The 25357-nt window shown below is 35.1% G+C and overlaps 3 protein-coding genes, 1 long non-coding RNA gene and 1 pseudogene across 10 annotated transcripts; 2 read left to right on the top strand and 3 right to left on the bottom strand.

The window, feature by feature from the left end:
• On the bottom strand, nucleotides 1-891 carry LOC106374360 (glutathione S-transferase T2-like). The gene has a single exon (XM_022693919.2). The coding sequence runs from the start codon at nucleotides 889-891 to the stop codon at nucleotides 1-3; it is 891 nt and encodes a 296-aa protein (XP_022549640.2).
• A 1671-nt stretch (nucleotides 892-2562) lies between these two features.
• LOC106427136 (protein MOTHER of FT and TFL1-like) lies at nucleotides 2563-4684 on the bottom strand. Its single transcript, XM_013867866.3, has 4 exons — nucleotides 4427-4684; nucleotides 3821-3882; nucleotides 3668-3708; nucleotides 2563-3007 (listed from the first exon to the last, which is right to left on the bottom strand). The coding sequence occupies exons 1-4, from the start codon at nucleotides 4622-4624 to the stop codon at nucleotides 2784-2786; spliced, it is 525 nt and encodes a 174-aa protein (XP_013723320.2). The 5' UTR covers nucleotides 4625-4684; the 3' UTR covers nucleotides 2563-2783.
• Nucleotides 4685-11868: 7184 nt separating this feature from the next.
• On the top strand, nucleotides 11869-13319 carry LOC106413606 (annotated as a pseudogene).
• Nucleotides 13320-14044: 725 nt separating this feature from the next.
• Nucleotides 14045-17153, top strand: LOC125587521. Of its 6 annotated transcripts, none has more exons than XR_007323798.1 (12): nucleotides 14045-14527; nucleotides 14608-14700; nucleotides 14774-14846; nucleotides 14928-15005; nucleotides 15095-15136; nucleotides 15198-15558; nucleotides 15648-15855; nucleotides 15950-16046; nucleotides 16172-16243; nucleotides 16376-16403; nucleotides 16489-16518; nucleotides 16599-17153. It is a non-coding gene; the product is annotated as an uncharacterized LOC125587521 (long non-coding RNA). The 6 variants fall into 6 exon arrangements; XR_007323797.1 differs by having other exon boundaries at nucleotides 15937-16046; XR_007323799.1 differs by having other exon boundaries at nucleotides 15198-15339; nucleotides 15463-15558; nucleotides 15937-16403.
• Nucleotides 17154-19912: 2759 nt separating this feature from the next.
• LOC106427157 (mitogen-activated protein kinase 8) lies at nucleotides 19913-23572 on the bottom strand. 2 transcript variants are annotated; one of them, XM_013867891.3, is made up of 11 exons: nucleotides 23092-23572; nucleotides 22005-22404; nucleotides 21785-21912; nucleotides 21635-21694; nucleotides 21409-21558; nucleotides 21156-21311; nucleotides 20925-21062; nucleotides 20750-20823; nucleotides 20541-20660; nucleotides 20272-20470; nucleotides 19913-20170 (listed from the first exon to the last, which is right to left on the bottom strand). In XM_013867891.3, the coding sequence occupies exons 1-11, from the start codon at nucleotides 23341-23343 to the stop codon at nucleotides 20102-20104; spliced, it is 1746 nt and encodes a 581-aa protein (XP_013723345.2). In that variant the 5' UTR covers nucleotides 23344-23572; the 3' UTR covers nucleotides 19913-20101. The 2 variants fall into 2 exon arrangements, with proteins under 2 accessions (XP_013723345.2, XP_013723344.2); XM_013867890.3 differs by having other exon boundaries at nucleotides 22005-22413; nucleotides 23092-23570.
• Nucleotides 23573-25357: the final 1785 nt, after the last annotated feature.

The following is a 25357-nucleotide window of genomic DNA, read 5'->3' as shown; positions in this document are numbered from 1 at the left end:
CTAGCTAGACATCAAGTCATTGATGAGTTTAGCCTTGAGGGCCTCTTCATACTCAGCTAGAAGTTCCTTCTTCCCAAGCAAACTGTCGAGCAAACTCATCTTAGACAACCGTTCCTTAATCAACAAATCATGTTGTTTGATTGTCCACATACTCTGAAACCCATTCAGAGAATTCTCCTCTACCACCTTCTTCTTAGAACTCGCCTTTGCCGCCTTAACACCCGGGGGACGTTTGTTCTCAGTTGCTTGAGAAGCTGATGAATCTCCACCGTCCTCACACTTCCTCTTCTTCGAACTGGGACGTTTAGCAGTGGCAAGGTCGCACCACTTCTGGTCATTGCACAGCTCCTTCAAACAGTGTTCAAGAGTGAATTTCTTCTCGTGATTGTTGTAGAAGATTTGATGTGCTTGCTTGAGAACATCATTGTCGTTTTGCCCACTACTTTTATCCCTAGTAGCAGCCTCATATGCTCCACAGAACTTGGACACAAGGTCATTGATCCTGTGCCAACGCTGTTTGCAATGGTGTGGCTCTCTCTGTTCGCAGCCACCACCAGTGGCTTGGCTCTCTCTGCTTGCCTCAACGTAGGCAGCAATTCTTGACCAAAAAGCGCCTGATCTTTGCTCGTTCCCAACCACAGCGTCTTTGCTCGTGTTTAAACACGAGCTGATGAGCAAAATATCATCCTTTGGTGTCCATTTCCGTCGCTCTCTTCGCTCTGTAGCCGTGTCTCCTTCAAAGTTAGAGGCTTCGGTACCAAATGAACCTTGAAATGGAAGTTGTGATGAAGATAGTTCAACACTATCTTCATAGTTTCCAAAGGAAACGGTTTGTTGACTATTTAATAGTTCAACAAACTTTGAGCTTGAAGCAGATGGATAGGAATCCATACGAAGGAAGAGAGATAGAAAAGCAAAAAGCAGAGAAACTAAGAAGAGAAAAACACGGTTTTGCAATGAATTGAAGAAAGAAGAGAAGCCAAGATTTTTATAGAATGAAGACAAGAAGAAACGCATTGATCACAGCCAACCACAACCGAGTTGACATATTTCTAACACCAACAAACACAACATCATTCATTTCTATCTAACCACAAACCATAAGCATCCATTTATTACCTAACCTAACACATAATTACGATTCAATTCATTTCAAAGAAGAGACTGCAGTAAAAAACAATCGCAACATATTTCACAAACCACAAACCAATATAGCAAACAAGAGATTGCAATGCTTTATCCAATTCAAACAAGAGTAAAAGGCAACAATAATGAAGAAATTAAACAGAGCAAAGACAATGGTTTTATCCAACTCTCTAATTTAGTTCAAGCCACAATAAAATTCAACAGCAACCGCAACAAAACTCACAAACAACCAACGAATATAAACAATGGTTTATCCTATTCAACAGAACAAAGAGATTGATTTTATCCAATTCAAAAGATCAAAGACAAAGGTTTTACATTTTACAAACGATCATGGGGGTTTTGTCTGAGAGATAGAAAGGTTTAGCCTGGATCGTGCCTCTTGATCAAACCATCTGAAGACACAAAGACAGACAAAATTATAACAAGTCAGTCGATTGAACTTCTCTAGATTCACGATGAAATTCAACTATCTAAAGACATGCATGAATGAAATATTCAAACAGAGAGACATATGAACTCATCTTTGCCTTTCGATTCGCCGACGGTCACCGTTTTCCTTCGTCTCCGACAGCAACCATGAGAGACATCTCACCGTTTTCCTTGGTCGACGAGAGCAACCGTTAGAGGGGACGCCGTTTTCCTTCGTCGACATGAGCCACCGAGAGACACGCCGTTGATTGAGTAGAGCCACCAGAAAAAAATAGAAATCGCCATTTCGTCACCGGAGAGGAGAGAAGGAAAACAGAAAAAAAGAAAAGAAGAAACAACGCGATGTCTCGCGACACCACTGTTCCTCTCTCCAATGACAAAAAGCCATGTGGCCATAAGCAACCGTGCCTTCGCTCTCTTAATTAAGGGACGCGTCTTCGTAATATATGGGTTTCCATTTAATTAAAATCACATTAAAGCTAAGATCCCTTGTCAAGGGATTGCAATACCGATGAAATCAATACTTATATAAGAAACACTGATTAAATCAATATGGAAATCGTAGAGTACGGAATGCAAGAACTTTCCTTTGGGACCTTTGGCTAAGCAATGGAATTTTCTTTTTCACCAAACTCTAAAGAAACTTTCGGATGATCAAATAGGTTACAATAATTTTTCCAAGCTTGATGATTCTTTAGATAAGGAAAGATCCGAGTTCACATAAGAAGATATTGTTGAAATTCAAGTTCATGTGAACATTACTACAGAAAGAGTCCATGGAGCAAAACCTAGAGACAATAGTTTCAAATTTAAAGCAAGCTGTAGAGGTTCAGAGAAAAAGGAATGCTAAGATAAACAATTAAAAGCAGTGTGTTAGATTTTCTTTCGTCGATTGTAAATTTATATATTTTGGTTTGAATTGATGTGTAATCTCTTCTCTGCCTCTTTGTTAATGTACAATAGTATAAGATTCATATACAAAAAGATCACACCAACGAAAACCATATATTAGACACAAACAGCTTCATGTAACACAAAAACACAAACATATTTGTATAATTATAGACATATATAGATATGTAGCGAGAACCGGAATAATATAAAATATGGTTTGACATATAAAAACCACATTTCTTTCCAGTCCGGTTTTTGGGTAAAAACCCTGAAAAGGCTCTCGTCGTTATTCTTTAGTCTATTTATTGGAATTAACGTCTGCGTGAAGCTGGCTCTTTCTGGGCATTGAAGTAAACAGTTGCCACAGGTAAACCAAGATCGAGATGACCAGCGAACATTCGGGTGCTGAAATTGGCTCGTGACGGCGGCTGCTGCACCATCAGACCCACTGGTGAGATCTGCCGGAAAAGTACAAATATGTAACGGTGAATCCCCACCGGTGGTTTCGGTTCCATATATGGCAGTATCTCCTTTCCTGAAAGAAAATGAAAACATGCAAGTATACATATTTATTAAAACGTTTCACGTGATACTTAAAATGAAATAAATTAAGCAATAGTTGTTCCAGTACTAGAAAACATGTTTATACTTGGACGCTCTCTTACTCTAGTGTATTTTGTCGTGTAAGGTTTTCATATGATGACATACATTAATGTACACGTACAGACATACATGAGATGTTTGTTTTAGAAGACACCACGTCTCTTTATTGTGAGAAAACTTGTAAAGAACGAAAATTAGATAGTGGATCTTCTATGCCTAACTTGTAAATAATTATGTTTCATAGTCGGCTAATTCCAAATATATTAATTGTATATTATGCCAAATATATTAATTGTATATTATGCAACATATGCATGTGAGAGACTTGCATATTTCTTTTTGAACCAATCAATATCTTGCAATACGGGAATCCATTTCGTCAAACCGAAAGCACCGCGTCGCAAGGATAATGTGTTTAAATGAATAAAGAGATTAGTGTATCCTTTTCATCTAAACACATCAACATGGACATCATTAACCATTATTAAATGTTTCTTAATAACCTTCTCACTAACTTCACTTTATTTCTAAGTAAGTTAATTAACATATTCCTAAAGGTCAAATAACTTAGTTCCGACTCTCTTTTTCATACCTTTTGATGGATTGGTGCCTCCGGGGATATCCACGACAATCCTGAAACATAAGAAATAAGTGTATTATGTTTATACGCTATGTTTGTTTCGTATATAGTTAAAATTAAAAGAAAAACTCGATGTTTATGCATGAGTGTGTCACGCGTACGTACCAATGGACCCATTCTCGCATGTTCGGCTCGCTCGGGCTAGGTGCGTCCGGGTCAGTCATCACCTGCATGCATCCATTATTTACATTTACAAAAGGCCAATAATTTTTCAACTCACATACAGGGGCGAAGCCACACTATGAGTTAGGGGTGGAGGTGCACCCATAAAAATATTGATATTAAAAAATTTGTAGGCAAAATTAATGTAATTCTATTAGATAAAGTGGTTATAATACTCTAGTGCACCCACAATTTATCCAGGTTCGATCCTTTACATAGTGTTTTTTTATTTTTAAATTAATTGTGCACCCAGTCAAAAAGATCTCTGCATTCGCCCCTGCTCACATACAAAAAAAATGTTAATTATATTGTAGTCCAATATTTAGCTAAACCGTGTCTATCTCCAAAAAATCATGAACTGAAAACTCAGTGAAAATACCAGCATATATTAAAGAATGAATGCATGTTCCTGTGGGCTGGTATAATCATTATCATTGAACAAGAGGAAGAGGAAACATGTAACGCATGCGTGTGTATATTCAAAGATATGTTTGCTAGGGAGATTGCACATAAATGGATATAAGTGATAAGATGAATAAATAAATATACGAGGGTGTAAAGCTCATCAGAGTTGCCGGAGATGTTGACTTTGGGAGGGTTGACTGCGACGGAGGGTTTGATCTCGCAGCCGTTAGTGATGTGTTTGGGGCCAACGTAGACAGACATGTTGGCAGTGGGGATGTACATGTCCAACACATCTCCAATCACTCTTCCAACCACCAAAGGATCAACCGAAGCTGCCATCATCCACGGAAAGAGAGAGAGAACTAGAGATTCTTTTATTTATAGAAGAAAAATCGTTGCGCGGGATAAACATTATATATAAAAATTATTTTATGTATTATATGTTCTTACATATTATGAAATAATAAATATATATTGAATAATTAAAACTCAGTAACTATTACATATATAATTAAATTAGTGCAAATGTATAAATCAAATTTATTAATCCAAACAATTTTTTTAAAAATTTGATAGGATATGTAATTAAATTTAAATGATATTAACATACATATTATATTTTTAATATTAATGTCTATTAAATGATGCTTTCTACTCATATATTTTTTTGATCATGTGTATCTTTAATAGCAAAAACTTTAAATTACTGATAACAAAATTTTCATTGTGGGATTAATAATTTTAGTAATTTATAATTTAAAAAAAATTATCAATGTTAGTTCAAAACTTTTATCAAAAATAATTATTCAAAGTAAATTTTGAAATTAAAATATTTATTTATTCAATATGGTTTATAGTTTAATTTAGAATGATATATATACATTTATATTTTAAATTTTAATGATTAATTAAGTTAGACTTTTATTTATATGATTTTGTAATCATTTTTATTTTGTCATAACAAAAATTTTAAACCATGGATCGCAAAATTTGAATGTGAGACTTTTAACAGTTTTAGTAATTTATGGTCATTTTTTAAAATTCAAAATATAACATATACAGAAAATCTAAATTTTTTATAATATGGTTATTGTGATTTTTTTAAATTATTTTAATAGTTTAAAATTAAACAAATTTGATAGAAGATACATTATTTTTTTATCAGATATTTATTATTCAAAATCATTAATTGTCATATATACTTTAGCCACATTAGGCAATTCCGTAATCTTTATTTAAGGAAATAATAAATGACATTAATAATGAATTTATGGTTAGTTTAATAAAAAAACTTATTATATAATTAGATGGACCAACATATTTCTCTAATAATTCTAAGAATCATCCTAGTGATGACACGTGGTTACAAAAAGAAGTTGTAATGTTTCACAAATAATATATAGGGGATTTTCTTACAACAAAAAATAATATTAAAATGCATCGACAAATACAATGAATTTGAACAATGATGCAGTCCATTTTATTTGATATTTTTCGCGGTTAAACTATAATACACTTCGACTGTTTTCTTTTGTCTCTGCGTGTTTGCGTTTTATATAGGGCTGGGCAGAATATCCGGAACTGAAGAACCGACCCGAAAATCAGGATCCCGAACCCGATCGGACCCGGGATAAATAATCGAATGGATCCTAAATTGATGTATCCGAAGAACCGGTACCCAACCCGATCTGGACTGAGAACCGAATGAGTATCCGAAGATATCTGAAATGTAAATATATATTTACAAATATTATTTATAATTATATGTATAATATTTTTATAATTTAAATTATAAATTAAACATATTAGTTATTTTCAATACTTTTATGTATTTTCAGATAAAATATGATAGTTTGGATAGAAATACTCAAACAAAACTCTATCTAATGAGTATTTTTGGTTATTTTTTGGTACATTTGGACAGTTTAGATACAAAATACTCGAACCGAATTGGGTAATATGGTTACTTTGGGTAATATTATCTGAACCCGTTTCAGATATATTGGTTATCTGGTTATTTTCAGGTTTTTTACATCAGAACCGAATCCACCCGGACCCGGAAAGACCCGACTCGAACCCGATCCGAAATTTGTAATACCCGAACGGGGCCTAATTTCCAAACCCTAAAAATTCGATACCCGAAAGAACCGATATGTACCCGAACAGGTACCCGAATGCTCAGGCGTAGTTTTATATATGTAAAAACTTGTATCTATTTACATCTTTCATAAATATCTGTTGAAACATCCACCACCAAAACATTAATTATATTGATCTAGAAGACTAGAACTCATTATAGTTGTAGGTTGGTAACTTGTTAGTATTCTTATAATATAGTACTAATAATAAAAATATCTCAACAAAATATCTTAATGCGGTACTTTGTCGTAAATGTACATATATTACAAGACGATCCACTCGCGTCTTGTAACTCATGGTCAGGTCCAGATTCATCAACAGTTTCACCAACCATCAAAATCAATGCTATATTACGTACCATATCAATGCTGAGAATGAGATGCTAAGTATTAACGTATGGAATTGGATGATTCTATTGACAGAGCAGAGTTCTTGTTATATACAATTACAGAGGACGTATTTACGATATGCGTATATACGGAAGTTAAGACAAAGGAGATGATTGAGCTAATGTAATATATGCTCATGAATGAGAGGATTGTTTCCTTATCCTAATATCCCCCCTCAAGACGGAGCACCTTGTGCTAGTCCGATCTTGGAGCATAGTTGTTGATGTTTAGCGCGAGAGAGAGACTTCGTTAAGGCATCAGCGAGTTGGTCAGCTGAGGTAACGTGAGTGACACGCATATGACCAGCTTGGACATGACTGCGGACAAAGTGATAATCAAGTGCTAGGTGCTTCATACGTGAGTGAAAAACTGGGTTTGCTGCAAGGTACGTGGCGCCTATGTTATCACAGTAGATCGTTGGAGTCGCCGTTGTCTTGATGTCCATTTCGGTGAAGAGAGAAAGAAGCCAGCAAACTTCAGCAGCTGTTGAGGCTATGGACCGATACTCAACTTCTGTCGAGGAGCGAGCTATGGTAGGTTGTTTCTTGGAAGACCAGGCAATGGGATGCTTCCCGAAGTAGACAATGTAGGCGCCTGTTGATGTGTAATCATCACGATTCCCTGCCCAATCGGCATCTGTGAAAGCGTGTAAGGCAGGTGTTTTTCTTGCGGAAAGAAAAATTCCAGTCGTCATACTGCCTGACAAGTAGCGAAGAACTCGTTTAACTCCATGCCAATGCTCATCAGTGGGCTTGTGCATAAATTGTGAGAGCTTGTTGACAACAAATGAGATGTCTGGGCGAGTTAAGGACATGTAGTGAAGACTCCCCACTGTGGCACGGTATTGTGTTGGATCAGACAGGGGCTTGCCGGAATCTAGCGTCAGCAGTTTGTATGGACACATTGTAGTAGAAACTGAGTTGCAGTCCTCCATCTTGATCCGGTGGAGTAAATCTGCAATATAACAACGTTGAGTAAGTAATAAACCATGAGAAGTTCTATGAGCTTCAATGCCTAAAAAATAAGATAGAGAGCCAAGGTCTTTGAGAGAGAATCGTGTTGATAGAGCTTGTATAAAGCGTTCCATTTGTTGTGTGTTGTTCCCGGTGAGGACAATGTCATCAACATAAACTAGCATGTAGAGGAGAGTGCCATTCTGATTGTAAATGAAGAGACTGGCATCTGCAAGTGAGTTTCTGAAACCCGAAGAGAGCAAGAATCGCTTGAGTTCATTGTACCAAGCCCTCGGTGCTTGTTTGAGTCCATAGATGGCCTTGTTAAGTTTACACACTGCCTTTGGATTGTCTTGATTGATAAACCCTAGTGGCTGCATCATATAAACTGTCTCATCAAGCTTTCCTTGTAAGAAAGCATGGTTGACATCGAATTGACGTATTGGCCATTGGTTGGAGATGGCAACGCTCAAGACCAGGCGGATGGTAGCTGGTTTAACTACAGGACTATACGTATATTGATAGTCAAGTCCGTGTTGCTGAGTGAAGCCTTTGGCGACGAGGCGGGCCTTGAATCTGTCAACCGAGCCATCAGCTTTTCGCTTGATCGTGAAGACCCATTTGCAGCCTACAACACTAGCTGCGTGAACTGATGAGTGTAAATCCCAAGTATGATTACGGAGCTGGGCATTGATTTCCTCACACATCGCCTTCCTCCATCTTGGATCCTTTAATGCTTCAGCTACAGATGTTGGTATTTTCTATGTTAGAGGAACCACAACGGCAGAAAGATTCAGCTTGTCTACTGGTTTGCGCTTCCTTGTAGACGTTCTTGGTGGTTGTTGTTGGACAGGATTTGGAGCAACAGGAGGTGGCTCATGAGACGGAGTGATCGTGGGTGGTGATAGCTGTGGTTCCGTTTGTGGTATTATTGGGTATGTTGTAGCAATAAAAGTTGAGACGGTTGGAACAACTGTTGGAGCAGCTGTTTGAGCAGCGGTTTGAGTCTGTAAGACTGGCGCTGGTACTGTGGGGATAGCATTGACCAGAGCAGGCGGTGGTGATAGTGGAGCCTGAGGTTGGAGTAGTTGTGATTGTTGTTGTGGTGATTTGGACCTCTCCAGTTGTTCTGCGAGTTTGAGTGTCGAGGCCTTGTATCAGCTGGGTTCGCAGTGATTGGAACATCGAGACCTGTGACAGGTTTCTTACAAAGTAGCATTGCTTCTCTGTTCAAGAGACGTTCATGAAGCTCCACAAACGAAATCGTTGTCTCTCTACCATGTATAGCATCAATCTCGGGTTTATATTCGTCATGGAGGCCAGCGAGAACATTCTCCGTGATGTTTTCAGGGTCCATTGGTTTGCCTAGTTCGTCAAGTTCATCAGTTTTAGTTTTGATGGTCCTGAGATAGTCAGAGATCGTCTTGGTTCCTTTAGTGCACTTGTTGACTTGATTCTTCAGCTGGCGGATATGACCTCGATACGGATTGCCAAACGTTTGTGCAAGAAGATTCTAGATCTGAGCTGTTGTGGTAGCACTCGAGACAATAGATTGAAGTGGTGTGGATATTGCTCCAATCAACGCACTGTATAGAAGGCGATCTTGACGTCTCCAAGGAGTGTAAGTCGGATTGGCTACGATCTGACCTTCAGCATTGAGGATGGTCGTGTCAGCCATCTTTGTTTCATCAAGGAAGCTGTGAAGCTCAAGACATTCAAGGAAGGCGTTGATCTGCTTACTCCACATCAAATAGTTAGCATTTGTCAATTTGGTGATGTTTGACATGTTGACAGTGAAGAGCGTGCTAGATGGGTCGCTAGCGTTGAAGACCGTTGTAGTCTCAGCAGAAGAGCTATCGTTGGCCATAGTTTTAACAGAAAGAATGGGGGTTGCAGAAAAACAGAGGAAGAAGAAGATGGAGAAACAGAGAGGAGACGGGACAAGAGAAAAAAAAAATTGAGAAGAATTTCAGTGCTCTGATACTGATTCTATTGACAGAGCAGAGCTCTTGTTATATACAATTAAAGAGGACGTATTTACGATATGCGTATATACGGAAGTTAAGACAAAGGAGATGATTGAGCTAATGTAATATATGCTCATGAATGGGAGGATTGTTTCCTTATCCTAATACTAAGTACATATCTAATCTTTCATATAATATTTCGGGGAATTTACAGTACAGTTCTGACTTTAATTATAAGCGAAAGCAGAAACAAAAGGAAAAAGGTTTAAAGAAGCTTTGGTCGGATCAGTGTAACCTATAGGCCATTTCATACTTCATCTCATCCACAAATATGACACGTGCATTATCTTGGTCTCAGCTGTTACCCACGATCCCTTTTGTTCGACCTGCCACGTGACATCAATTTTGCCGTCAGTTACGAGGATCAACCCTTACACGTGTGGACCATCCTTGTGGTACTAGTTGGTAAACTAATTTCCACTGTTGGTAACTCTGTGTCTTACAAAATAAGTAAGGTCCATTACAAGAAAAAAAGAAAATTCACATGCATGTCATAACAACGAACTGCCAGTAATCTAATAGTAAGGCTGTAAGGGATATAAGGATAAAATGTACTCCGTGATCCTTTTCTCTTGGTTTGGTTTCTAAAAGTTTTTTTCATTTTGTATAGCCAGTTGAAGTGGTGTCAGTGGTCCAATGATCATATAATCGTTCTCAGTAAATATTTCACATCATTTAACAAATATGTTAAAAAATTCTACTATATATATTTCTATAACATATATGCATCATATGTTGCTAACGAGGGACTCAAGTTTTGGCATCTCCTAAAGTTGAGTCTATTGGATTTTAAGTTTGGATGTGTCACATTTTCATTCTAAATACTATTCTATCAACCATCTACTGTTTTGAGGAACCAACACATTTTTGGTTCTGATGAATAATTTTTCAATTTGGATGTGTCACGTTTTCATTCTAAATGTTATTCTATCAACCATCTACTGTTCTGAGGGAACAGCACATTTTTGGTTCTATTAAATATTATTCAACATAAAACCAAAAAAAAAAAATGGGAACCGAGAGATTATAACTTTTAGATCGTCATAGGAGTTGCCAAAAAAAAAAAAAAAATCGTCATAGGAAATATTAGACTCTATTGTCTAATACTTGTGGCCTTTCGGGATAAACTCAAACGATACACAACAATCTAATATCTTACAATACTAAAAGTTGCTAATATTCATCATCAGCTACCATGTCCACGTCAGATGAAAAAATCAACCAATCATAGACCTCCTTTATGCCACTTCACATCCTTCTGTCACGTTGAATCGCAAGCATGCCAAATATTTTAGGTTAATAAAATTTGTTTATGGTCCATTTGAAACCCATCTTACTCTTTCTTTGTCTCGGACTCTTCTCCATCGCCATCGTTTCCACTCTCTCCAAATCTCCATTACAATGCAATAATCATCCAATGTAAATCGTTGATTCATGCTCTTTACACCTTCATTCATAATAGATGTATCCTTCCACCTCTCTTTTATTTTTCTCTTATATAATCCCTTTCTCGAAAACACTTTTTTAGAAACACCGACCTATTGGCTCAAACAATTTAGCAGCACCAATCGCTCCTAAACCGACTTCTCCACTTCAGCTTCATCGTTCTCATACGAAAAATACATGTGTTTATCTAAGGCGAACATGTATGAAATATTATTCTAATGATATTATTTAGCTTCCCACAGATTCTAATTCAATACATGGCAAAGGAAACGTCCAGATCAACGGGAAGGCACCGGCGGCTCTGTTCTTCAACGACGTCAACCCTAGATTGTGATAGTCCGAGATGCGATTCCGTTTCATTACTGGGAAGCAATTACCAATCAGAAAAGAATGTTTGTGAGAATCCATATGTAGCTTCAGACTTCTCATTCACGCCACTTCCAGTATGTTACTCTAAGCCTCTTCAGAAATAGTGAATCATGTCTCCCTGGTTGATCTCTGTAGAAACTCAATCTTTATTTATGATGAAAGGAGAAGACTATATCTGTTTTTGTTTCATTTCCTCCAAGCACTGAGTATGGTAAATATTACTTACTAATTTCTTAGTTCGTGTGTGTTTGATATTCTCAAAGATGATATCTCAGATTCTATTGCCTTTGGACCCCACAGCAATATCAAAATCTGGTGGAAGTGGAGACATGATCCCTCTATTGCCTTTGGACCCCACAGCAATATCAAAATCTGGTGGAAGTGGAGACATGATCCCACAACACCCCGTTAGCTTTATTTTGAAAGATTCTGAGTTTTTTCTCTTTCTATTGTTTATATATATATATATATATGCTTACTTTTGGTTTTTGTAGATACTAGAGACAATCAAATGACAGTGTACTTTGCTTAGATAATATACGTTCCGTGCAACTGTTCAGTCCTACCAATGATATAGATCTTACTCCAATTTTCGTAAGCAAATATGCTATGGATAGGTAATAATGACATCTTTATGGACTTTGGAAATTTATGTCTGACATTTTAGACGTTTAAAACTCATGATTTTCTGAAAACAGCCTTGTTGTGTGTGAAGTTTCCGTCCTGGGTTCAAATGAAACTTAAAAAAGCCAACAAGCTAGGCGAGTAGAACACTGGGTTGGAGAGTAATCGAAGAAGATGATGAGAAGCCATTTGTAGCTGCAAATTTATCATTCAGGCCACTTCCAGCAAGTTAATCAAAACCTCTTTCATGTCGCCCTACTGCATCTATGTGGAGTATCCATCTTTAGTTATGCCGTAGGTGATGCATGGAGAAGACTATGTCTGTCTTGATTTCTTTTTTTGAGAAAAATCAAGAGTGGCTTATATATTCGATGTTTCACGCTCTCCTCTCAGCACTGAGTACAGTAAGTGTAACAGATTGCTTAGTGGGTGTTGTTTTTCTTTTACTCTCAAAGAAGATATCTCCGACTCTGCTGTCTGTGAAGCATATAATTATATCAAATTCTGGTGGTGGACAACTAGATCTGCTTATCTTTTATACATCATTTAAGGTTAACAGATCATCCTTGTGCATTATAAATTGGAATTTTTTATGTTTCAAACACTATGCTGATATTTTCCTATTCTTTCTTTGACTGTGCATGCAGACATGATCACTCAACACCCACTTATGTTTCCCACATGTTAGCTTAAATTTTGTTTTTTTTTTCCATGGTTTATGTATGCCTACTTTTTTTTTGTGTAGACACTAGAGACAATCAAAATTTTATGTACTAAAAGAGGTCTTTTAGTCAGAATGACTCACGAGTTTGATCACCAACTGTTTTAATAAACCATACGCAGAGTGATAATCTTATTTGTTTGCTGCAGATAATCTCGAGTATCTTCGGGGTAGTTTACTGAATTTAGACGACTTCTCTTGGTTTTGATTTTCTTCGGCAGGAGGAAGGAGCGAGCAGACTTACACCGGTCCGCAGCAGACTACACTACAGCAGTAGTGAAAATCGCAGAGGCTCATTCAGATTTTGTGATGGGATTTATCTCGGTTAATGCTGCGTCTTGGAAATGGGAGATGTGTATCCGTGTATGATTCATGCAACGCCTGGTGTTCAAGTGGTGAAAAATGGTGATGCACTTGGTCAAAAATACAACACTCCACCCTTTGTGAATCTCTCCCTCCTAGCCTTAACATTCATAGTTAGTACCTTGTGCGGTATCTCAGGAAAGTATCGGTTTTATGTATGCTTCTTGACCTTCTCTGGAAATTTTTTATTTGAGGAACCTTTCCTTTGCGTGGTGTTCCATATTTCTCGTAAAGACTTTCTACGTTCTCCCAAATGCTAATACATCACAACACCACCTAGCACCGTGTGGATCAAGACCTACATCAAAAAGTCACTTTCAATGATCGAATTGGAATAAAAGATTTCTAATCAGTTTGGCTTTTTTTTGTGTTTATAGTAGTCTGTGTTCATACTTATTACTATTACAAGCAGGCTATATAGTTTCTGAAAAAACTATTATTATTGATCTAAACTTGCTTAATGTTAACAAAGTTTACAAATATACGTGTTGTAGCTAATCTTACACATCTTAAAGATGAGTTGTATTTAACTTTATTTATGTTTTATGTAAACTTACGTATGCTATAAGTTATACTCGAATTTAATCATATATGCAGATACTTTTAAACAATACATACAATTACACATATCTAATTATATAAAATAGAGTTTGAATCTCTCCCAGAGGGTCCACATATGCTTCCATGTCACTAATTCAGATGATGTCAAGCCGACACGTGGGTGCTTTAACAAAAGCGCAACGGTTCATTAAACGTCGTCATGGGCTTCGCAATTAAAAGCCAACATTTGGTTTTCATATTCCCAATAATAATTAACATGACCCAATAAAACCTAATACTTCAGGCCCACGAATAATATGTTTTTGACGATCTGAGTTCCGTCCTCTTTCTCTTGGGGGAACCAAGCCATAACCTCCGACAGATCCGTTCCCCTGCAATAACTCGACGGAGTAACCCACTGTGAAAATGGGAGGCAATCAATTTGTTCTTCAATGCAGATTTTTCACCTCCTATCAAACAACTGTACTATATATGTCATTGAGTTACTGGATCGAATTCATAAATCTTAACATAGCAGTCATGCAAAAGAACAATATTTATGAATTCTTCAGAGATTTGCAGACCAGCTTGATATTTTTTTGATATTTAACACGATCAATGTACACTAGAGTGGACTTCTGCAAGAGATTGTGTGGCGTCTCAGTGATCAGAAGGTATCTATCACATCACTATAATTTCTCATTTCTTTTCGAGGCTGTGTCTCTGATTAGCTCTATGTTTTTAGTATTTACAGTGGAGAAAGCATGTAGAACACACTAAGAGCTTGCTGCAACAGTATTAAGATTGGTAAAATCTTAATACACATAGAGAAAAATGATGGTGTCAGGTCGGTTTCTCTTCTCTGAGAATACGTTTTCTCACACATCTCAGCTCAATGATTGAATTATCTTTCCATGCAGTTGATATATGAGAAGATACCAAAAGATATCGCAAGCCTGACATGTCTTCCTCCTGACCTTTTTATAGCTTCAGGTTCGTAGTAACCCACACAAAAGCTATAAACAAAAGTTAACAACAATGACTAACATTGAATGTTAACATGAAATTCTGCAGTGAATGCTATATCTAATATCTTTGCTTATCAGCAAGGGAGTTCCAGAATCGCATATTATCTTTCTTAACGTCATAGCAGTAAACACCATCCAAACAAAACCTGTGTCTACTTTTCCTCACTCAAGTGATCACCAATGTTTTGTACTAACACAAGAATAAAACTGCAGGCACCTCAAGGGATTCACGGGCTCTGCAAGAAACATCCAATGGTAAAGATTATGACTTCAGAAATCGATGCCTCACTCACTGAGGACTCTCGTGTGATTCCAGGTCTGGGAGAGTTCGCAGACCATTACTTTGGTACAGACAACTCAAAAAAGTATCAAGAATATCCAGGAATGCCGATTACTTAGTTCCATTTTTCTGATTTAAAGACGGTTGCTTGAGAGCTCATGGCTGTGGACTTCGTTAGGTAACTAATCTATTATTTCTGAGTTTGTTTGGACTCAATGTTAACTCAGATTATAGATGAGATCAACTTCAACAACATATCACTTCAACCCCATGAAATATTTTTGTTTGAGCTGGTGAATAGAAAACACCCGACATCCCTTTGTGAAAGAGTCATAACACTCCAAAAACAGCGAAGAATGAAGGTCTCAACGGGGCTTTCACAGTTAGCCAAGACAAGGTAAGGTATTGAAAGAAATATTTAATAAACACCTAGCCGATCAGTTTCCCTAATATTCTATATGTCTTCTTCATTTATTAATGTTGCAGGATCTATTACAACATTCAAAAGAAGTGGACAAGTTGCAGGTCATGAATCATGTTCCCAATCTCTATAATTAAAGTTAAGATGATAAGGTTCCATGATAAAAAAAACGTTTGCACCACGGTTTTGGACACAGCTCATCTCAAAAAAGCTGCAAGACTAGCTAGGAAAAAATATTGAGGGACTCAAAAAAGTTCTCACCTCCTAACCTCGGTAAGTGGTCACTAACCTTATGGAATCAATTCTTCGTATCTCAGGAAAATTGCCTGTGTACACTAACACGTGGTTCCATAGTTTATAACTGCAGGTCACTATCGCCATATCCACCTGCACACGTAGCTCCAAAGAGAAGTGGGGAATCTAGAAGTCTTCAAGATTGTAGTGTCCAAACTTCTCAGAACCAGGTAGACTATAAAACTATTAAATGCAAATAATTTTCCTGCAAATCAAGGTGCTACCTCTCAAACAATTATTACCATTTACGTCATTTAACCCAAATTTCTCTTCCACATCCTCTTATTATTCATAGCTAAAGCTAAACAAAACAGAGCTTTCAGGATTCAACTTATAAAATTTAAACGTCAGCAAAGTATGGCAAAAAGTAATATATTCTCCTCTCCAACCAGATACTCATTATAACACATGCATAAATTATACTTTTTTCCTGCATATGCATGGAGCAAATCACAGTGTATTTTTTGTGGCAAATAAATAATGCTATTATTTCTAACAGAGCCAAACGCACCGTCCATGAACAGCAGGTTCGCATATTCAACCTTAATACGTCATCCCCTATTCAGCTAACATAAAACACTAACTAATCTCTGGCTTCCTTACCTGCAACAGGACCACTTCAACCACGTCCAAAGAACATAGGTTACACATTTACCTTATTTTTGCCTGCTCGGACCGCCGCATTTAACTAACAGCTAAACCAACTTTCTAAATGTGTATAGGAACCAGAAAAAGCAACAGCTCCAGCAATTGAGATTTGGTAACATGTCCTATATCTAATACCTTTGTGAGGATAGGTGAAGCAGTAAGGATAGTCAACCAGCATGCCAATAGGAGGTTCTACATATGTTGTAACAAGGAAGTTGAGCTCCTACCACTCCACGAACTTCCTTCACCTTTGAAAGAGCTCCTTGACGCACCAATGTTCCGAGTTTTAATACGTGTTGCGAATGGAATGATTGCTTTTACTTCATCGGGTGCTCATGTCGATCATACTATCACTGGAAAACCTGGCCATTCATTTACCGAATACATGGTCAAAACCAACACCGTATCGGTTCACTCTTGTATGTTGACGAAGAACCACCACAGTATCTCCAGCTATATATTTTTATACTGTAAATAAAATAGAAAAAGAAGAAAGCCTTATGAAAAGGAACATCGACTATAAACTTAGACAACCAAGTTTCAGATTTTCCGTCGATTGATATGTCAGTTATCCCATCTTCGGTTTAATTATTTATAAATAAATATTTAAGTAAAGAGAGTTCTAAATACAAAATTGACGTAGCATAACTTAATTTTGTATGAAATGTTCAGAATTAAAAAAAATTCACAGTTCTTTAAAAAATATAAAAGTTGAAAATATTTTTTTTAATATCTCAAATCTAAAGTTTAAAATACATATCTAAAAACTAAGAAATAAAAAAAATGAGCCAAAACATTAAAAAAGGTTTGGAAGAGAAAAAAAAAAACATAAAAGACACGAGTGGATGGCTAATGTCAGCATAGTATTCAATGTATCCCATAGATTAACATAACACTAATGATCGAGTAGTCTAAGTTGTATAGATATGAATGAGTAATGAATGGAAAGCGAAAGTTGACGTTTAATAAACAATGGTGTTGTTAAAGACATAAGTGACTAGATAGTTGCACAAAAGAGTTTGGTGTATATAAAAACCAGATGTGATTAAAATGATATATATGATAGATTGTGGATTTCACGGAAGGAACTATTCAAGTTTTCATACTTAAATACAAAATTTCCAGGATAAATAGAAAATATTTTAGAACGAAAGAGAAAAATCTAATTACAATAATGTTTTTGAAGTGATTCTAATGAAATTTGTGTTTTTTGCACTGAGCTCAAGTTAAAGAAATTAACAAAAAGAAAGATGGAAACCATAACGAATGATTAATAAACCATCAAAACAAATATTTTTATAAAGATTATATTAAAATTAAAGTTTAGAAGATATAACAGATAAAAATGAAAAATTATTGAAAATACATAATATAACTGCGAAAATAAGTCAACAAACAATAATTTAGTGAAATGCATATCTAATCTAAAATATATATAAACTTCCAAAATATTTAAAAGTCATAACAACCAAAAAAAGGAAATACATTTGTGATATAATTTTTCACGTATCATCAAACTCAAACCAACGGAAAAAAAATCTATTCACACAAATATTTCAAACTTTACAAATTGATATGAAATTGATGGAAAAGCACAAGCAGTGAATATATATACTCAAAACATTTTATTTTAAATAAAGTTATCTAATAAATAATAATAAAATATCCATAGGACTATCACCAAGTATCGACACACTTTTAAAGAATCAAAATGACATCATAACATTATTTCTTGAAATTTTATATTTAAGCAAATAATTACAAAGTTCTGACTAACCGCGATACACAAAAGTCTACAAAAAACATGTGATATTAGATGATCTCAAATAAATTAATAAAACAAATGAAATGCATCATCTAAATAAAAATAATTATAATTTTATTCAAAGAATTACAACTATGTAATTATGTAATTTACTCATCCATACCTACTTCAGCTCTCAATATTGTTTCATAAAAATAGATAACCAATCTTTCAAAATTTAAAACAAATGTACGATTTGAACACTTAACTACGTCAAAATCCCGCGCGAAGCGCGGGCTTGCCCTAATATTCACATATATATATATAAGGATATCATTTGAAATTTATATGTCTTAATAAAATAAATTTTCTTTAGAACCTTTAAATGAATAATGTTACTCTCTCCATTTATTAAGAAGAGCCATTTGACATTTTTGACACAAATTGAAAAAATAATTGAAATGCATTTATGTTTTTGTAATTACAACTGTTTTACCAATAATGTTTGAGATTTTTTTATATAAATCAATGTATTTGTAATTAATACTAAGCTTAAAATAAGTATGAATTACATTGAATTTTAAAGTGAGATTCTTTGTGTAACAGAAAAAAATGACAATATTTATAAACCAAAAAAAACAATAGTTTAAAGTAGCAATTTTCTTAAGTAAAATAATTAGATTTTATCTATAAAAATTCAAAGATTGTCATATTATATTACTTATATAATAAATAGAACTAAACCTATATACATTACTAGAAATATAATAAAAGTTAAGGGAAAATCGGTATATGAAAACCAGTGCTATATCATCCACCTAAGAAAGAAGCAAAAATTCAACAAAAATAAAAAAGAAAGGAAATTGCCAAAATACCATATTCATGATACTATTTTTCATGTTTACTTAACCAGTTTCATCTTTACTTTTAAAGAGGGAAAAAAATATTTATAACTCTAAGGTTAACTAATCTAGACTTAAGATTTAGAGTTGAATGGTGAGTTTTTTGAAAGGTGGAGTTTAAGATTCCAATAAATATATAAATAAATACTTAAAACTTTTTTAAAAAAATTTAAAAATAGCGTCAAAAATAATTTTCGAATTTCAAAAAAGAAAATTTGAAGAAAAAAAATTTCTAAAAAAAAATTCAAAAAAAAAGATTCAAGTTTTTTCTTTATAAAACGTTTGAATTTGAAAAGGTATAATTCAAAAAAAGTAAATGTTTCTTTTTTTTATTTAATTAATTATTTATTATATATAGAGAGAGCAAAAGTATAAGAGTTTTTTACCTCTTAATGAATAAAATATTTTTGAAAATGTCTCTTTATTGGTGGTAAATATGAATAATGGTACTTATAATGTGATAAACATGAAAATTCAACTAAAGAAAATAACAACTCCAGCCTACTTTTGTTATCTTTGTTATTTTAGTCATGTCTATAAAATTTTAGTTTTATAAATGTAAAACAATTTTAACATAATTATTACTTCGTGTTTTATAAAAACAACAAATGATATTAAATTAAAATTGGATAAAATACAAATAATTTTAAAACATATTTCGACAAATTCAAAGTAAACTAACCGCACCTAGCGCTGAAAAAGATATAGTATATTATACTGAAGCAAATTGAATCGGTAGAAAGAACTTGAAAGATCAGTTTATATCTAAAAAAAAATAATTTAACAAAAGGAAAAAGTACATGGAGATGGATGTTCTTATTTAAAGTTCTCATTCACACCCCCAAACTATTAAATACAACAATTCAAACCCAACCACGAAGATAGCTGTGGTAGAAGGGAAAATAAAATGGAGAAAACAATTTTTTAAGAATCATTGAAGAGAAGAAACTCTATCAGTAAGCTCTGTAACTGTTTCATCATCTGCCTCAGCTATGGCCTCCTGCAAACAGAGAGAACAGTGCAACAGTAAGTAAACTCCATCTTCATGTTCCTTTCAAGATACTCTTTTTGCTTCTTCTTTCTCTCTTTATATTAACTAACCTCTTTGTCAGTTTTAGATTGGACACCGATGCATTTAGAACCGCTGATACTGGAACTCTTCTTGAGGTTACGAGCACTGTAACCTCCTCCATTGTCTGCTTCCTCAGATTCCAAAGTTGAAGCCACAGCAGCTGCTGCTCTTCTTTCAACATCACTGCTTTCTTCTGCAGTTTCACCATTCTGAGCAGGAACTCTCTCTCTGCAACACACAATCACAGAGAATTCTTTCAGAGAATGAGAGAGGGGAGAGATTCTGTGAAAGACATTACCTTGGCAAGGAAGCATGATGCCTATGAAGTGCAGTACTTCTTCCTCCACCTGCTGCTGCTCCTGGTTTACCTTGATTCTCTTCAAGATAAGCAAATTGCCTCTTAAACCGATCAACCCCACTGCGTAAACAACAAAAAGATTTATTCATTACACAACTTTTCTTTTGTTTTGATGATTTATAGTTTCTGAGCTGTTAACCAGAGCTAACCTAGGGTACATGAAGCTAAGCTGATCACCACCGCGCTTGTATTCCTCCAACATCTGAGGATGATATTCCAATATCTAATGTTTTTTTTCCCCAAAGATAAGAGATCGTTAAAACCAATGAAGAGCAGAGAAAAACAAGATGTGTAGAAGAAGAAAGGTTTTTTTTTTTGTGTTACCTCTCGGTAGATTAACTCTCTAACATCATCTTTTGTTAACTTCTTTCTCTCAAAATCAAACTCAAGCTTTGAGATTGGCTGTGTTGATGGTTCGCGCTCTGAGTTTGACAGACCACTGAAGTATGGATCAGATAGTGCCTGTAAATAAGCAAATCAGAGCAATGAAACATAAAGAGTTTCATTCTTGTGTAAGAAAATGGGAATGAAAAACAAAAGTTGCGTCTCTCTTACATCTTCAGCAGATGCACGATCCTTGGGATCAAAGGCAAGCAGGCGTTCAAGAAGGCGGAGAGCCAAAGGGTCAGCTTTAGGGAACTTCTGAGAGAAAGGGACTGGCTGTTTTTTCCTCATGCTGCTAAGATACCTCCTCGCCTTTTCATTTCTAATCTGTTAAATTTCAAGATCCCAAAAAATCTCATTACAGAAAATGAACTCACTCTCAAATATGAACATGTTTTTTGCAAACTAGTTGAGTGAGACTAACCCTTGATATGGACTCAGGAGGTGGAGTGCCAAGAAAGTCAGTCATAAGATCCAATTGGTGCACCACGTTTTTCCCGGGAAACAAAGGCTTACCCAAAAGCATTTCCGCAAAAATGCAACCAACACTCCAGATATCAATCGCAGGTGTATACTGCAATATGACAAAAGACGTTCACTTAGCCTGAGAGGTAGCTATAGCAGTTGGGTTCAGTGAAAGAGAATATTACTTTGGAGAAAAACGATCCACAGAGTTCGGGGGCACGATACCACCGAGTAGCTACATAATCCTACAAAAAATATACATAAAAGGACTGAGTTCACAAACAATGAAAGAGTTGTAAGAAATGACCAGTTTAGTTGCTTGAAAGATGACTCACAGTCCAGAATATAGCAGTTGGAGCATCGTTGAAAGAAACACGAGCGAGTCCAAAATCACAGATCTTCAATTTGCAATCAGCATTAGCTAGAATGTTCTTTGGTTTCAAATCCCTATGAAACACATTAGCTGAAAAGAAAACACTTAATTATTTCAATAAATCTTCTAAAAGGAGACCATAAGGGTCGAAAGAGAACAATGTATACACGAATAAACTTAACCTGCGTGAACATATTTAAGACCACGGAGAAGCTGGTACAAGAAAAACTGATGATGCTCAGCAGTTAAATCATCGTTGGCCTTAATCACCTGGTGGAGATCAGACTCCATCAACTCGAACACAACGTAAATATCCCTGAACTCTCGGCGAGAAGGAGGTAGCATGATGTGATTGATCTCCACAACATCAGGATGACGAAGCAACCGCAGCAGCTTAATCTCTCTGAGAATCCTAGTAGCATCAGCGACATGCTCAAAGACATCGTTGATCTTCTTGATGGCAACTCTTTCACCAGTGTGTGTGTCTAGAGCTGAAGCAACAACACCATAACTTCCTTTACCAACGACTTCTTGAACTTGGTACCTGTTTGCTTCTCCATATTCCGTAAAGAACTCAGTTTCCTGCACACCCTGAAGAACACAATTCATATGATTCCGTAGTTTGATTCTATGAACAATAGGAACAATCAAATTGAACACAAAAAAAAAAACTGACATTGTTAACCTTTTTGTTTATAACACACAACATTAAGAGAACAACAAAACACCAAATCTCAAAACAAGAGACCAAACTGCATCAAGTGTAATAGAATCAAATCATGTCTCTGCATTCCCAACAAAACAGTCAATCATCACCAAACAAAAATAGAAACAAGGATGAGAAGGAAAAGAATGATGAATAACCTTTTGTGGAGCAAAGGCAACAACACAGAACATTAAGACAACAAAACAGCAAGTCACTCAAATATCAATCAACAAGAGCAGACAGAAGACAATAATGTCAGACCAAACTGCATCAAGTTCAATCAAATCATGTCTATATTCCGACAAAACTAGAAACAAGGATGAGAAGGAGAAGAATGATGAACATAGATTGGAACATTGTAACCTTTTGTGGAGCAAGCAAAGACAACAACACAGAACAACAAGTCACTGAAATCTCAATCAACAAGAGAAGATAGAAGACAATAACTTTCAGACCAAACTGCATCAGGTTCACTCAAATCATGTCTAAATTCCCAACAAAACAGTCAATCAATTCATCACCAAACAAAAATAGAAAGAAGAGAAGGAGAAGGAGAAAGGAACCTTCTTTTGAGGATCCATGGGCAAGTGATTACGTTTAGGAACCTTAAGAAGCTTTAACCCAGTAAAGTCGAAATCTTCAGTAACAACAAGCTCATTCAAATCTCCAGCCTCACCTGATTGATCTCGATTAGAAAAAGTAGCAGAGGAGAGAAGAATGGGTTCGTTTTGATTATTATTGGAAGAGGAAGAAGAAGAAGGACGCTGAAAAAGCCAACGACGAACACCGTCGACGAGATTCCCACCACCACCCATCAACCAAACCACTACTTTAGATTAGAAAAAACAGATTAAAAATGATTGGTAATTTACGATATTGGGTTTCCTAATTTCAGCTCAGCCTAACAATTATCAGCATCTTTCTCCCCGCGTCCTTCGGAGAGTTGGACACCATGTTCTTCTCTCTTTGTCTCTTCCTATTTTCTTTCGATTATTATTATTTTTTGGCATGATCAGATATTTTTTCTTTCACCCTAATTGATTAGAGAGAGAGGAGAGGGAATAACTAAATGTGTGTGTATATTTAAAACGTAAGAATCTTTCAACGGCCCGGTTTGAAATTCCCGGTTTTGTACTAACCGGATTCGGGTTACCATAGTGATGTGGCCGTGTGGGCATGCATTTAATGTTTATGGGCTTTTGTAGTGGTGCATACAAGAAGTGTGTACTTATTCTTCTTTTGAAATCAAAGAAAATATTTTTTAAAGAGTGAATTTAATCCAGAATTTTAAGGGATTAAAATTTAATATGTTACTATCAAACATAAATTTTCTCTGATTTTCAATCCAGTGGTGTTGATTTATAATTTTAAATGTACTAGGGGGTTTTCCAGGCTACGCCCGGATTTTTTCCTATAATATTAGTTTAATTTTTATATTTATATTTTAAAAACAAACAAATATGATATACACTGAAACTTGTTATAGAATTATAAACATAAATGCAAATTTAAAACTATTCGAAATCATTTGTTGTGTTTTATTGGAGTTTTATGTAGGATATTAGTAAAATTAACGAAAGGTTAACTAAATTATAAGTTAAGATCTATATATATTCTTTATCTTGGTTATTTATTGTTATGTAAAACAATTGTAAAGCTTATAATTAGTACTGTATAAATTTTGATTGGTTTTAATTATTAAGTTTCATTGTTGTACTTGTCTTTAAAAGAAAGTACCATCGACTTGTATACCGGTTCTTTATTTGTTGTCTTCAATTTATCGTTTTAACCAAAATAATTTTGTCAACCTTTTTAACCAAAATTTATATTTAACATTTATTGTTGCTATTTTATTTATGTGTGTTTTTAAGTTTGTTTTTGATAGAAAGAAAATTTTGCTTCATGATTTGAAATATTATTAGTTGTAAATTTATAGACGGTTTACTTTCTTACCGTTGTTAATGTAATATTAATTTTACAGTTTTTTATTTTAATTATTTAATTAATCAGATTTTTTGGAAATAATTTTGAATAATAATACTATTATTTGATGTTCTAGCTTTTTTCTATTTGCTGGGTAGTGTTTGTATGCTCGGTCATCCCTTTATGCAACCCGGTTATTAGGTTGTTTAATCAATCTTAAAGTCAACTAGATCATGACCCGCGCGCCCGCGCGGGTGTTTGCCTTGTAAAATCATTATATACTCATAAACGATAGGTAATCATTGTGCTTTAGAATTTGTGGTCAACGTTGTTCGATAATTATCGCATTGAATGTATTAGGCATGTGGCTTTGGTTTTCGGTTCCGTTCCGTTTTGATTATTTTGATTTTCAGTTTTTTTGATTCTAGAGATATATGAACCATTTGGTTATCTATATAATTCGGTTCAGGGTCCTCTTCGGTTCTTTCAGTTCAGGGTCGGTTCGGGTAACAATTATAAGAATCGACTTTTATCCAATAAATTTTTGTTTCTAATTCGGTTACAATTCGGTTCAGATTTTTTCGGTTAATTTTGGATAATCCAGGGTAAAAATAAAATTTTGGAAGGTTTTTGGATATATATATCGGGTTATTCGGATAAACTATAATATTTTGGATTAAAAACTATTAAGGTAATTTGGTTATTTAGAATAATTGGAATAATTTAAATACTTTAGATAAAAAAAATATTCAAGTATTTCGATTTGTCGGATAGTTCGGTGTATCAGTAGTATGTTTAGAGTTTTTGGTATTTTTAATACTACACATAACTAATATTTTATGTATATAAATGGTATTTTGGATATTTGGGTACCCATTCGGTTCTCGGTTCTCTTACATTTTTGTA

The sequence above is a fragment of the Brassica napus genome, chromosome C5 (assembly GCF_020379485.1).
Source record: "Brassica napus cultivar Da-Ae chromosome C5, Da-Ae, whole genome shotgun sequence".
NCBI classification, from domain to species: domain Eukaryota; kingdom Viridiplantae; phylum Streptophyta; class Magnoliopsida; order Brassicales; family Brassicaceae; genus Brassica; species Brassica napus.
The sequence above is the reverse complement of the archived record's forward strand: the minus strand, read 5'-3'. Positions and strand labels throughout refer to the sequence as shown.

Bases quoted from the DNA above. Each gene is read 5' to 3' on its own strand.
- LOC106427136 (XM_013867866.3), bottom strand. From the start codon at position 4,624: ATGATGGCAGCTTCGGTTGATCCTTTGGTGGTTGGAAGAGTGATTGGA. The intron at 3,709-3,820 runs GTACGTACGCGT...CTTATGTTTCAG, and splicing joins ATGCGAGAATGGGTCCATTG to GATTGTCGTGGATATCCCCG. The intron at 3,008-3,667 runs GTATGAAAAAGA...ATTTTCTTTCAG, and splicing joins AGGCACCAATCCATCAAAAG to GAAAGGAGATACTGCCATAT.
- LOC106374360 (XM_022693919.2), bottom strand. From the start codon at position 891: ATGGATTCCTATCCATCTGCTTCAAGCTCAAAGTTTGTTGAACTATTA.
- LOC106427157 (XM_013867890.3), bottom strand. From the start codon at position 23,343: ATGGGTGGTGGTGGGAATCTCGTCGACGGTGTTCGTCGTTGGCTTTTT. The intron at 21,695-21,784 runs GTGAGTCATCTT...TATTTTTTGTAG, and splicing joins CAACTGCTATATTCTGGACT to GATTATGTAGCTACTCGGTG. The intron at 21,559-21,634 runs GTAATATTCTCT...GTCATATTGCAG, and splicing joins GTGGATCGTTTTTCTCCAAA to TATACACCTGCGATTGATAT.